A 13,350-nucleotide genomic window follows, 5' to 3' on the forward strand; every position below is an offset into this window, starting at 1 on the left:
TTGTGGTGCTTTCTGGTGAATTGCAATTGTTAGAGGCAGGTTGAGGACTCCAGCAGGGCAGGAATATTTTGTTTTGCTTCACCATTGGCATCTTKCATTCCTTGTATTTTTATGCTCTGGGTATGTCAGAGAGAGGATGGATAATGAGAGGGAATGATCTTAAATCAACACTGACAAGCCTCAGGTGGTTTAGTATTTTCCCAAAGTGTGTGACTAGGTGTATTGTCAAATTCTCAAATATTTGTATATTGTTCCAATACACATGTAGACATTTTTTAATGTGAAAAGCAATAAACCCTTAAATTGGTGGTGTTCGTTACAAGAGTAGTGTCTGAAAATTTGACTTGGGTGGTTTGAAATAGATCTGAATCTTTTCTATGATTTTTTTTCAGGCAAGATCTCCTGTTACTTGGCTCTGTTTTCTATTTATTTGTTGGTGTGGGGGTTCTATGGACAGAGAGGTGATCACAGTAATTTAAGAATCAATGACAAAAGGCAAATGTTTTGAGCTTTTTCCTTTCAGATTTTTAAAACAATTATCTTGCTCCAGCCAGGCAGATTAACTGAGATCTAAGAAAAAAATGAACTCTTCCATTTGAAGTGATTAGCTAAACTCTGGAGTTTTAAGCTACGAGTCACATAGGAGCTGAATTGAAAATAGGATGGCATAATTCTAGTTAAAAACTTTTGTAAAAACATTGGACCTTTGCCAGAGAGCAGGTGAGAAGTCCTCTGAACTATTCAACAGCAGCCCTGAGATCTGAGTCTCCAGATAATAAATAGTACAGAGCTTTTCCAAAAGATCTGAAACCTCCTGTGTGTGGTGGGGCAGGAGAGGGCGATGGAGCAAACAGGGCTGGGACTGTTGAGATCTGTGAAACCAGCCCAGAGTTTATGAAGTGGTTTAGTATTTGAGGTGTCTTTCTTTGSCAGCTCAGAGCAATTAGCCAGAAGGTAATTATTTTAGGAATCGAATCTTTCCAAAATGCTCAAGTTGACTGCAGGGAGGTGGGGACTGCTTGACTGCATTTCTTAATAGCCCCAAACCTGCCAGTTCTCGTTATTKCATGATTTAGTGACAGAGAGAGCTGACAGCACTCTGCAGTGGTGCAGGATCCAGTCACGTTTGTTCCTTGGGTGCGAGGAGCTGCAGGCATGGGATGTGCTCAGAGTCCTGCAACTTGTTCTTGTGTCTGACCCCAGGCAGTGGCTGAAAGGATCAGGGGAAACTGCTTTACTTAATTACACAAATTTTAGTGGCATTCTTTTCAGCACATCAATAATGAAAGCAAGTAACTAATAGCTACCACTGTGCCAACTAAGGCAGCTCGGACTTTTTCTGTGTGCAACTCGGAATTGTCCTGTGTCACACCAGCTCCTCACCTTAACCTGCACTGAAAGATGTGCCCTTCATTGTCCCTGGGGGACAATTTTCTGTGGGAAATTGGCTCTGGAATATGGATGAGGTTATTTCATGATTGTGCACAAATCATTTAGTGATGACATGAACCCCTTGATGAGATGATCCTGTGACAAGATACCTTGTAAGGCAATTAACTTCTCAGCAGATGTGTTTTTGGAAGAGGGGAAGAAGCTGTTTAGTAAAAAAGTTTCTTGTGGCTGACTTTGTTTTAAATKTATCTTTTGTARCGGTGCAGAAAGAGTTAAAATCAAAAGCCTGGTTCTTCTCACAATCACACCTATCATATTGTACTGGGTACATCAACTTTGGGGTTGAGAGGAGCATGAGAGAAAGGAAAAACAAAAGGAAAGACAAAGGCTACATATATTTTGTGAAGAGGAGCTGTTCTGAAGCTGTAAAAGCTTCTCATGCCTCGGGTTCTGCCGTAACTGCCAGAGTGGAGATCCGTGTGCTGCAGGTCTTGGGCCAGGGACAGCACATCCCTTTACGTGGCAGGCTGATGGAAGAGGAGCAAAGTTCTCACTCAATAAATGCCTTCTGACAAACCCCAAAAGCAATCTTAGATCTTTTTTTTTATTTTCTCATGACAAAATAAGCCATTTAATCATGGTTTTACCTCTTTGTTCTGATAGAGTTTTATTTGGGGGTTCATTTTGCTGCAAGACGTTAGGTACTGAGCTTATTTGTGGCCTTATTTTGATGCTTATTCTTACTCTTCTGCTTTCTGATGTAAGATAGGCTTAATTGGTTACTACTTTTTTCATAGATATTCTAATACAGTTTTTTATCTCAGATGTATCTTGCTCTAAGGGTTTCYTGTTTCATTCGTGGGAGAGGAGCTTTTCTTCTTTTTATATCTTGAAAGAACCCATTGAATTAATTTCCTCCTCTTATTTCTAGAATCTGCTTTTAATTGCTCAGGCTTGGTTTGATGATATTTTGCATCTGGGATGTACTCTGAACATTTGGCTCATCTGAGAAGGGCTTTTGGTATATTTGGTGTGGTGACAAATGAGTGTGCTGTGCTTTCAGCTTTCTTGTTAACAGTTTGCTGTATTCAGTGTGTTCTGGTTTAGAAGCTGAGTTTCAAAGCTTGCTGAGGTTAAAGGGTGTTTTTCAGTGACCCTGTGAGTTTTAGTGTTGTCCTCATTTATAAGTGTGTTTGTCTCTCTGTAGTGGGTGCTTGTGTGCACCATAAAAACCCAACTGTCGTGTGTTTTATGCTCTGGTAGCCAGACAGGGGTGGCTGCTCACAAGTGACAAAGAGATGCTAAAACACCTTTGGAGAGTCTGGTTTGAAAAGTGCCATTTGATCTGTGCAGCTCTCAGCTCTATATAGAGATGCTTAAAGACCTGAATTCACATTAGTCCATGGGAGTTGAGCATGGATTTTGATAAGAAAAGTCTGTATGTGGAGATGGCATTCACCTCAGYGCTTCAGAGGAAGAATTTTTTTGACCTAAACACCACCTTAAGTTCTGCTGAATGTGGGAAAAGTTATCATCTTCACCAGAACCCGAGACAAGTACAAGTACACAATTGCTTTTGTGCTTCTGCTCCCTGTAGAWTATGTACAAGTTCTGTGGGCAGTGCCAGGGCCACAAGCATAATGTGTTCTGTAAAGAAAGTCCCATGCAGGCAGATAATACCTCCTGAATTTGCCTATATTTAATTTGTTTGGAGAATAAACCCCCCAAACCTGGCTCTTCTAATGTGCTCTTCTAACCACCTTCCCTTTCATTTTGTAGTTTCCTCCTGTTCCTTAAAGCTACTTTSAATTTTTTCTTGACTGAAAAAARRRRRRWTTTTTTWWWWAAATAGAAWTTTATTTAGATGAATTTTTATTTTTAAATTTAGATTTTTTGTTTGGGATAAAGTGACAAAGGTAGTACATTAACTTGATCTCTGTGATTGTACAGAGRAATCAATGAAATCATTTGGGTGACAGAGCTTGAAGAGAATATAAACTGAGCATGCACTCTTGAGTYTTTTACCTAACATATGCTATTACTGGATGCCTATTTTTTTTTCTCCCAAAGCTGAATAATATCTTGATTAAATTGTTGGCAGTTACTATTGTATATTCAAAATTTAATAAGAAAAGGCTTCCCTTATGCCTCAAGATTTTAATCTAAATTGCTTTCCTCTGTTAAGTGATTGTGAACTCCTGGACTGTAGCAGAGGAGATAGCACCAAAAAAAAATCAAAATTTCCCTCAGGAAGTTTATTTTTCTGAAACTAAACACTGGAAACAGAATGAATAATTCAGTTAAAGTTGCTCCAGAACTGAATGCATGTAAAATAATGCATCCTATCTGTAAACACTATCAAGGAAATCCATTGGTATTGGCACATTTTCATTGGGAAGTGCATAGAAAATGGGTTGAAAAAATGGGTTGGAAGGGAAATATGTAAAGATACTGTAGTATTTATTTTTAAAAGCAATTCTTAATCTCTTTGGAAGAATAAAGACAAATACCAATATTGTATGTTAAAGCTAGGAAGGGGTATAATCAATTTCTCWGTGTGGGTGAGTGCAGAGAACACGTTGGACACACTTTTTGAAGCAGCTGGTTGTTTTTATGCAGTGGGCTGTTTTAGGAGGCCTGGTTTGCAATTTCAGAGGTGCACTGTGATTTTGCAGGCTCAGCTGGAGGTGACGGCAAGGGTCAAAGATGGTCAACACCTCTGCAAATCAGATCAGGAGAAAGACTGATGAAAAGCAGGGGGAACTTCCCTCTCCTCTGGCTTTCTTTAGAGAAGTTGAGAGTGCAGTTTCAAAGACTGGCATGAAGAGAACTTTCCCATAGCCTTCAGCATATTTAAAGGATCTGGAGATCCAGATGGATGTGTGCAGGGTAATGAATGGTTGCATGAGAGTGTCATTTTTGAGCAGTGGGCTTTGAATTGCAAAAACGTGTTTTGATGATTCACCCTGATGTCAGGAAGGGCTCCTGTGCAGCTGCTGGAGGGGTCTGCAGAGAGTGATTCATTTACTGTAAGATGAATCACACCCTAGAAACTCTTCTGTCTCTTCWTTAGACCAGAGTGATTCCAGAGAGTGAGCTCCACTGTAGGTGTAAACTTTGGAGATGTTGGAAATTGGGTGTGATGTATTAAACACCTGTTCTCCCTACATGGAAATTTAGAGCTTCCCTCTGAGGAGGAACCCCSAACARAGGAACCCCTGGGCYTTTTTTACCCTCACAGTCGAAATCTCTGTTTCCAGCCTGATTAATGCAGCTCAGGGCTGTGTGTGTTCACAGATTTCACAGAATATTCCGAGTTGGAAGGGACCCACAAGGACCATTGAGTTCAGCTCTTAAGTGACAGCACACATGAGGATCAAACCCTCAACTTTGGTGTTATTTAGCACCACACTCTAATATCAGGGTATTCATATCCAGCCTGCAAATTTGAAGAAGTCACATTCCTATTTGAGTAACCCACCCATATTTTAGATGTGGAAGGACTGGAAATTGTCATGATTTGTTGTGCTGCTTTGTAGTGACTATTAAATTGCAGTCTTTTTTTAAGGTTCAGAATTTTAGGCAGAGGCACCTCCTGATCAGCCCATGTTGGCTGCTGATCCTGATGCGAGCAGACATAAAGTTTATTTTTGTGTTCTGCTAAATATTTCAGCTATTTTGAAAACTCTTTAATACTGCATGTATGAAGTAGAGCTGTGTTCTTCTCAAAAGTGGAAATACTCTTCAGGTGTTAGCTTTTGCTTATAAAAGTTGTAGAAATCACCTTATAAAAGTTGAAGAAATCACCTCCACTGCAAGAGACAATCCCATGTCAGGTTTTTTCCTGAAGAGGCAGTTAAGCCTCAGTCATGCCCAGTCTAAAAGCTTCAACCTTAGGTAAACACTCCCCATCTTTGTGATCTTGGTTAATCAGTGTGTCTGTTTTAYATCTGTAAAATGAGGATATTGTCCTTTTTTACCATTCTATATTAGATAGAAACCACATATTAGATAGATACCACTATCCATTATATAGTTGCACATTATAAAGGTGCTAAAAACAATTGATGTTGAGTACGTGGAAGGGAGCTGTCTCCTTGTCCAACAGAGTTTGATTTCTAGAGTTTTACCTCTACACAGAGCAAGATATGTGTGTGTATAAGGATGCAAATATTTTAGATATGCTTCCTTTCAGGAATCCACTGATTGTTTTATAGATTTTCCATTCATTATAAAGATGCTAAAAACAATTGATRTTGAGTACGTGGARGGRAGCTSTCTCCTTGTCCARCAGAGCTTGATTTCTAGAGAAGTTCTTCCTCTATGCAGAGCAAGATGTGTGTGTGTATATGGATGCAAATATTTTAGATATGCCTCCTTTCAGGAATCCACTGATTATTTTATAGATTTTCTATTCATTATAAAGGTGCTATGAGTACGTGGAAGGGAGCTCTCTCCTTGTCCAACAGTTTGATTTCTAGAGAAGTTCTTCCTCCACGCAGAGCAAGATGTGTGTGTGTATATGGAATCAAATATTTTAGATATGCCTCCTTTCAGAAATCCACTGATTATTTTATAGATTTTTCTATTTTCTGCATATTGTCTTCATTATGGGCCAGATGCCTGTTTGGAATGTGTCCTTGAGAGAGGTGTTTGTGGTGATTGCACAAGAATACCTAATGAATCAAAGCATGCAGGTGGGGTGCAGAGATGGTTACAGATAAGAATCCAGTGGGTATTTGGTGATTAACTGGTGTATTTCTTACTCCATTTTGCTAAATGGGTCAGTGGTTAGGGACTGTATTCTGAGCATGAACATTTCAAGACAGTAGGATTGGTTCATTGTTCTATTAGCCTTCTTTTATGGGTTAGCTTCTCTGAAATATGTTGGCATCAAGTAGGGGAAAATCAAGTTTCCTCTTGGAAAGGGAATGCAGCAATCATAAATCTGAGAGCCTGAAGGATGTAGTGGGGCTGCCATTAACCTGGAGAGCTGGGTCTCCTTGTCTTGGAGGGGATATTCTGTCTGCAGCAGTTTTAGTGACCACAGTTCCCCCGAGTCCTCTTTCTGAGCATTCCTCTTCTCSTGAAACATATTGTGCATTTCTCTGTGTTGGTATCAGAGCCAAATGTGTTGGAAACTGGTCTCCAAGGAGCCCTAGACCAGCACTTCATAAGCTGAAGTGTATAATTTAGCTGTTCATATGCCAAATACAGAGTATTGGTCACAAGGGGATAAAGCCATGGAGGGTGACACACCTCAGCCTGGAAAGTCAAGCAAGGGAAAGTGAGTGATGTGGAAACTAATATTGTTTTGTTTGTTTGCTGGGGATTTTGTTGTTGCTTGTTTGGCTYTTTTAATTTTTTTTTTTAAACTGATGGTGCTTCTTGACCTYTTAAATTTTTTTTATTAACTAATACTTTTAATTTCCCAAGGTTATAGAGGGGCTTACAGGAGTAGCAATAGGTTTTGTGTATACTTGCCAGGGCATTCTTTCTCCTGCTGTTTAACAGCGTAAAATAATAAAGTAAATACACAGAGGTTACAAATCAAATGGTGTCAATTGAAACAACTTCTGACATAAGAAGATAATCAAGGACTGATTTACATCTCATGCCCTCTCTTGAATCCTCAGTYTGTTACTTCATGGCCAGATCTAAGGAGAAGAAAACAAACCACCTTCAGAGACATGTGGAATAAGGCAGAAACTAATTTTAATCAACCCCTTAATTTAAATACCTCCTTCAGGAACRTTATGTGACTTGGAGTGGAACAGTAGAGGAACATGGGGAATCTTGGTGCTTTTGTGTCTTAAGGATGGCACTTTCTGRAGAGGCTCTGGAAAGAAGGTCACTACAGCCCTTTGCACATAGGTTGAAGGAGTATTAAATCATCAGAAAAGTCAAAATAAGCCACCTTAGCCTGTCTCTGATTTGTCTTCCCAGCTTGCTGTTGTTGAACTGCCGTATAACAACGTCAGGTTTTGATTTTTTTGATATGCAGTTGCAGACAGATATTGTAGAGTTCCTTTATCAACTTTAACTAGGCCAGGTGAATAAAAATCAAATATTCTTCAGTAAGTAGTGTTGTTGAACCTGGTCAGCCCTGGGATTTTATCTATTAGCAGAAATGGAGTTCTTTATTGAATATCGACTAGTCTTTTCAGGAGATGAGAAATTTTCCAGCAAGGACATTATTAACYGAAATCATGAATACAGCTGTGCTATGTATACACAAAGATAAATTCCTGATATGAGAGAGCAGTTCAGTGCACATTCTCTCAAGGAACTGATGCTCCAGGACCACGTCAGTTCTTTGTGCCTCCTTCAGTATTTTGCAAGTTTTGCATTTACATGGTTCAGTTTTGTATGAGGTGTGACAGAAGCCTCTACTTATACATAAAAATATTGATAGAGATGGTGCATGCAAAATTCCTGTCATTCTCAAAACCTKGTTTAAAAGAATATCATCTTGTTTTGCTGTTTGAGCAGGTAAAACAGCTCAGCTGTGATTTTATGGATAGACCTAATTAAATAGAGAGAGACATTKCCTAGAGCTTTGAATGTATTATGTTCATGAAATGTGATGAATTAGGACTGATGATATAATAAACTTTAGCAGTGAAATTATGAGTATTAGAAAAAGTCTTCTGACTCCTGTACTCACATTCYTAAGCTGTAATTTTCATACAACTACTTTTTTCTTAGATTTGGGATTTTTCATGTTGTTTTGTTTAAAAAAAAATTAGTGTTAGCCTTTAGTTTTATGTATTGCTTCTGTTTCACAATGAAAAATTGTTTGCTCCTTTTTTTGATAAGCAAAAGTGGGTGGAATCTATGACTCTTGGCACTTTGACATAACTTTATAGATCTTTCTAGAAGTTCTTTAATACTGGGATGTTATTYTGGGCCTCTGCAAATATATGAATTTTCCAATAACGTGATATGGTGGGGTTTGACCCTGGMTGGATTCCAGGTGCCCATCAAAGCTGCTCTTTGAGTCAGTCACTCCCTTCCTCAGCWGGACAAGAGAGAGAAAAATGTAATGAAAGGGATRAYGTGGATTGGGAWAAGGGCAGGGAGAGATCACTCACCAGGTGCAGTTGTGGGCAAAACAGACTCGAGCTGGGAAATGAGTTTAATTTGCCATAGCCATAAAAAAAAAGGCATAGCTTTAAAGGAAGAAGAAAAATAATTTGACCACAGATGATTTAACTCTTTAAGTTAAGTATCTTGGTACCCTGAGAGTTTTTTCTCTTGGCTGTCCCACTGGTGTGATTACACAGCAATGCATTSTCCCTGTGAACTGGACAGTAGTGGAAACAGATTTCATCATCTCCTTAATCCTTATTAAGCATGCTGTTTTTGTTTTGAGTTCATGGCTCCCTCTGATGTGATATGGCAATATGGGAATTTAGGGTCACTAACTCTGGCTTTGAATGTTTCATGTTCTGAAATGATGATACCATTGTGGCAGTCTGTGTTCCTGGAAAAATTGTTGCAGAAAATTCATTACAGCTTTCCTAAAAACAGACTAAACCCTAAGCAAAACCTTTTTAGAATGCCAAATACCCACCCTTGGTCCCAGCTGTACGTGTTTGCACCCCCCTAGGCTGGGATGGTCCCATTTTACTTTTTTCACTACTGTGATGGGTTCTGGCATTTCTTTAGTGTAGTGCTGCAAAGCTGCACAAGGGGAGTTTCAATTTGATTGARTCTTCATATACTTGTGATTTTAACTTTTTTTCCTTTTAAAGTTGTAATATCTATACAATGAAGTTGTAATCTTCACCACAATCAGTGATAAATATTGTGTTTAATGAAACATTTTTTTGTTTTATTTTTGGTTCTATTTTCCATCTTTTATTGTTACCTGATTTTGCCAAGGGAGTTTTCAGAGAAAAAAGAAAATTCAAGTAATGGCAATGTATTCCCTCTGCAGGATTTATGAACGTGTCATTGATCCCCCAGAAACGAATTTGACACCTGAAAGCAATTTATGGCTCGGCCAGAGAAACAGGAAACATGGTTTCTTTAAGGTAAGCAGATACGAAATGGCACATGTAGAAGGAAAGTAATAAATAGTCAACAAGAGACTTGCAATTAATTGTTGTACACTCATGGACTGTGATATGTGTGCAGTTCAGCAGGGACTGCGGACAGTTTGTAAATAGATTGTTTACAGGGTGGCAGTTTCTGGTATTTATTCCAGTTTTGGATAGTTTGTAAATAGCTTGTTTACAGGGTGACAGTTTCTGGTATTTATTCCAGTTTTGGATAACAAACCCCACAGTACAAGTGTTTATCTGTGAAGGGAGCCTGTAGTGCAGGAGAGGCTGATCTGCCCATCCTCAGTYGGGCATGGATTTGTTGCCAGGGTGATTTACCACCCACTCGCTTTCCCTGAGAAGCTGCCAGTCCCTAGGACAATTTTACCAGTTGCCTCTTTTCTGAGGATCTCTCCTCAAAAGTCCCCAGATTTCAACATTKGATGTTATTTTAGTTAATTATAATTAATTCATTAAATTTTCTAATATTTCATTTTATTATTTTATGCTAAACTTTAAATTGTTAGCATAGCAGCTGAGAGTTTTAATTGTGAAACAGAGGTAAAAGCCAACTTTTAACTKCAGTGATAGTCTGAGTTGCTCTGAACCTGGAGTGCATTTCATCCTCCAGCAGCTGAGCTGTCACTGTGGAGTGAAATTGATAGTATTATTTTATTCTACAGCTGTTGGTTTTTTACCTCAGCTGCTTCCCACTATTCCACAGATGGTAAACATATGTTTATAGCTCCATAGGAAAAGGAAGGAGTTCTACTGGAGTCGCCMGGCTTAAATTCTCATTTTATGCAGGCAGGCAGAGCCTCGGAACTCTGGGATATTATATGTTTGTAAATTAATATTTCTACGTGTTAACACTTTGGAAACAGCAGGGTAGCTAATGATATGCTAATGARCTGACAATTTTTATTGATCATAATGAAAGCCAACAAGTGCCTTACTTTGCTTTATGCATGCTTGAATATTTTACTAACTTTCTTCAGGGCAGAAATATAATTGGTTGTGGTTTTTTTCATCCTGCTTGAGAGTTTCAGAAATCTTACTTTTTTTTACGTTAGTCATTGCAAAAACTTGGGATTTTGCCAGTTTGTAAAGWGTACACATCTCTTTCCATGTATTTATATGCTCAGCAGGATCTCCCTTTCTTTTTCAGAGCAATTTGTTTCACTGTTTTAGCATATAAAAAAATAGATATATTTTCCTTAATGTAAACAGAGATCTGCAGGGAAATAAGAGCATTAAAAAAGAATTAGCATTTTTGTATGTGTGTTGGAGCCATGAAAATATGTGTGAAGAAAAGCACTCGGTACTATACTGAGCACCGTCTTTGCCACTCCTGAAGTTTCCTTATTTTAATGATAATTAATTGTTGTTTTTCTCCTTAAATAAGTAGCATTAAAATGCATTTTGGTCATACTCTCATGCCTGTATTACATTTTAATGCTTTGGTCTGTCAGTAGAGGCAGGAGAAGATAGTCCTAAGTCACTCTGTCCAGCCGTTGTAATTTTTTTGTATCTGTGCTTTTGTTCCACATCCTTATTTACAGTGATTACTCCACAAGCCTGCTGTGGAATAAGAAATAATAATAACGATAATAACTGCAATGATAAAAATATATAAATATCATGACATAAATATATATAAATATTATGACATAAATATATAAATATTATATATTTATAGAAATATTATTATCTAATTATATAAATGTAGAACATAGAAATATTTATGCAATATATAAATACATAAGAGAAAAATATAAATATAAAAATATAATTATAAAACTAATAATAAAATTAAATAATGAATAAAGCCCGCTGTCCTGCTGTGTCTGTGGCCTTGCTGGGGAATAAATGCTCTCAGAGTTCAGCCAGGACTGTGGTTGCAGCCCAGCAGTGGTGGGAGCAAATGGAAAGCAGGTTTAAGAGAGGGTCCAGGACAGGATTAATCTTTCAGTAGCTGGGAAGGGACGTGGAGGTTGTTCTGTAGCACTCTGACATTGCATTTTTCCATGGAGAAGGGGCTCCTTCTGGTTGAGGAAATGTGGTGGAAGGAGCCATCCAGTATTGTCTGTTATTGGGAATGTTTCCTGTGTGACAATTTCTTTTCCTGTACCTTTCGTTATTAATATTGTCRCTGTTRCTGTTCATTTTCTTTCCACTCTTTCTGGTAAATTCTCTGCCTATCTACACCTGTGATCTTCATCTTTGGTGCCTGCGAGTCTCAATTCCATTCCACCCGCTCCAGGGGATGGAGAGAGAAGCCTGAGATTTGGGAGAGTGTCAGAACTGGGGGATTACCATTCATAAACCACAGCAGCCTTAATTGGGGGCCAGTGTTTGGCACCAAGGGTGGAAATAACAGCAGCTGTGCTGTTGTTGGAAAGAGGGGTTGGAAATGAATTGGATCAAAGTGTGTGTTGTGTGAGGTGTGGAGCACTGGCCACAGTGCTCTTGGGGTGTCCATGTGGGTGTGGTACCTCACCCTGCAGGCTGCATCCCCTGCTGGCCTCCTGTCAGGGTGTTTTTCAGTGCAGGGAGAGGGATCAGGACTGCTTTGCTGCTGTGCTGTGTGATACCTGCTCATGACCTGATAACATCCAGGGCCATGAGGGTCATTTGGGATGTTCATTCAGTGTTGCTCTCCCGCCCTTACCTCGGGTGCTTCCGTGGGGAGTCCATTAATAATCACACCCAGTCTGTGGGGAGAACAGAGGAAGATGATTTTCCACAGCTTTTTATCCCCTTTTCCTTCTTCAGGCCTGCTCCAACAGCTTTTGAGAATTGTGAATTTTCTTTGGATGTTAAGGAAAGCACRTTCTTGTTGCCATGTCTYSTCAATACGATCTGCAGTACCAGRTTTAGAGTCAGGAMRGAGATYTAAAGGAAGGCCATTAAGAGATCAGCTCTGAGGGGAAATAGTTGTGAGTGTCATGGGTGGGAGAAAATGGGCCTGTGTTTAGAGAAATTCTCTGCTCCAGTGGTTCAGGAGTTCACCCTTGAGCAGCTACAGTGGTGGTGACGGAATATTTCCAATATTTCTATGGCAACTCCAACAAAGGCAAACCCYTCCATGGGACATCCAGGATGGACAGAACCATAGTGATGGACCAAATGAGCTCCAGAGCCATCTTGGAAGGATGGCCATTGACCATGGCAATGATACCTGGGGTTATGTGTATTTATACCTATACAGAGGGCAGCTGTAGGTTCTGGGTGGGACACAGGTGGTATGGAATAAGGAATGGAAAAAATTAAGGGTGTCCTGGTTTAGGAATGGTGCTCTCCAGTTCAGTACCCACCACTGAGACTCTCCCAAATCACTCATTGCTCTCTCTCCCTCCCCTTTCCCTCCCCTTCCCACTGCATCGGGATGGAGTTCAGAATAGAGGCACAAAAGGTGAAGATCACAGATGCAGTAAGAACAATTTAGTGGAAAGAGTGGTAAGAAAATGAACAGTAACAGCAGCAATGTTGTTAACAAATGATACAGGAAATTCTTTACACKGATAAACATTCCTGAGAATGGATGGTACCAGATGGCTCCCTCCTCCACATTTTCTTGATCATAAGGAACTTTTCCTCCATGGCAGWCCCTTCCCCCTGCCTCCTGCATTAGTKTGAGGTRRTGTAGGATAATCMTGGCCTAGCCATGWTCCCTCCTGGCTACTGCAGAAATTACCCCAGTGCTGGACAGAGCCAAACAAACTCAGGGTTTATTTCATCTAGAGAATACCATTACCATCAGGTCAGGAGGCTTAAGCAAATGCCACTGAAAGGACAAAAAAGAGTGAATCCAGACATCCATGAACTCCATCTAGGATGGATCTGATCGCTGTCAGGAACACAATTATCTGCAAAATTTGTTTTATTGCTGAGAACCATTCTCCCTAAG

General features: G+C 39.5%; 1 protein-coding gene across 1 annotated transcript in view; it reads left to right on the forward strand.

Moving 5' to 3' along the window:
• The window catches only part of NELL1 (neural EGFL like 1), a gene marked incomplete at its 3' end in the record, with an annotated part of 84,884 nt that overhangs the window by 46,893 nt on the left and 24,641 nt on the right, over positions 1 to 13,350 (forward strand). Inside the window, exon 5 of the mRNA XM_057383642.1 lies at positions 9,335 to 9,431. Coding sequence (XP_057239625.1) covers positions 9,335 to 9,431 — 97 coding nt within the window. The remainder of the gene's footprint in view (positions 1 to 9,334; positions 9,432 to 13,350) is intronic.

The sequence above is a fragment of the Malurus melanocephalus genome, unplaced genomic scaffold (genome assembly GCF_030028575.1).
Source record: "Malurus melanocephalus ecotype Western Australia unplaced genomic scaffold, MMel_1.1 scaffold_647, whole genome shotgun sequence".
In the NCBI taxonomy this organism is placed as follows: domain Eukaryota; kingdom Metazoa; phylum Chordata; class Aves; order Passeriformes; family Maluridae; genus Malurus; species Malurus melanocephalus.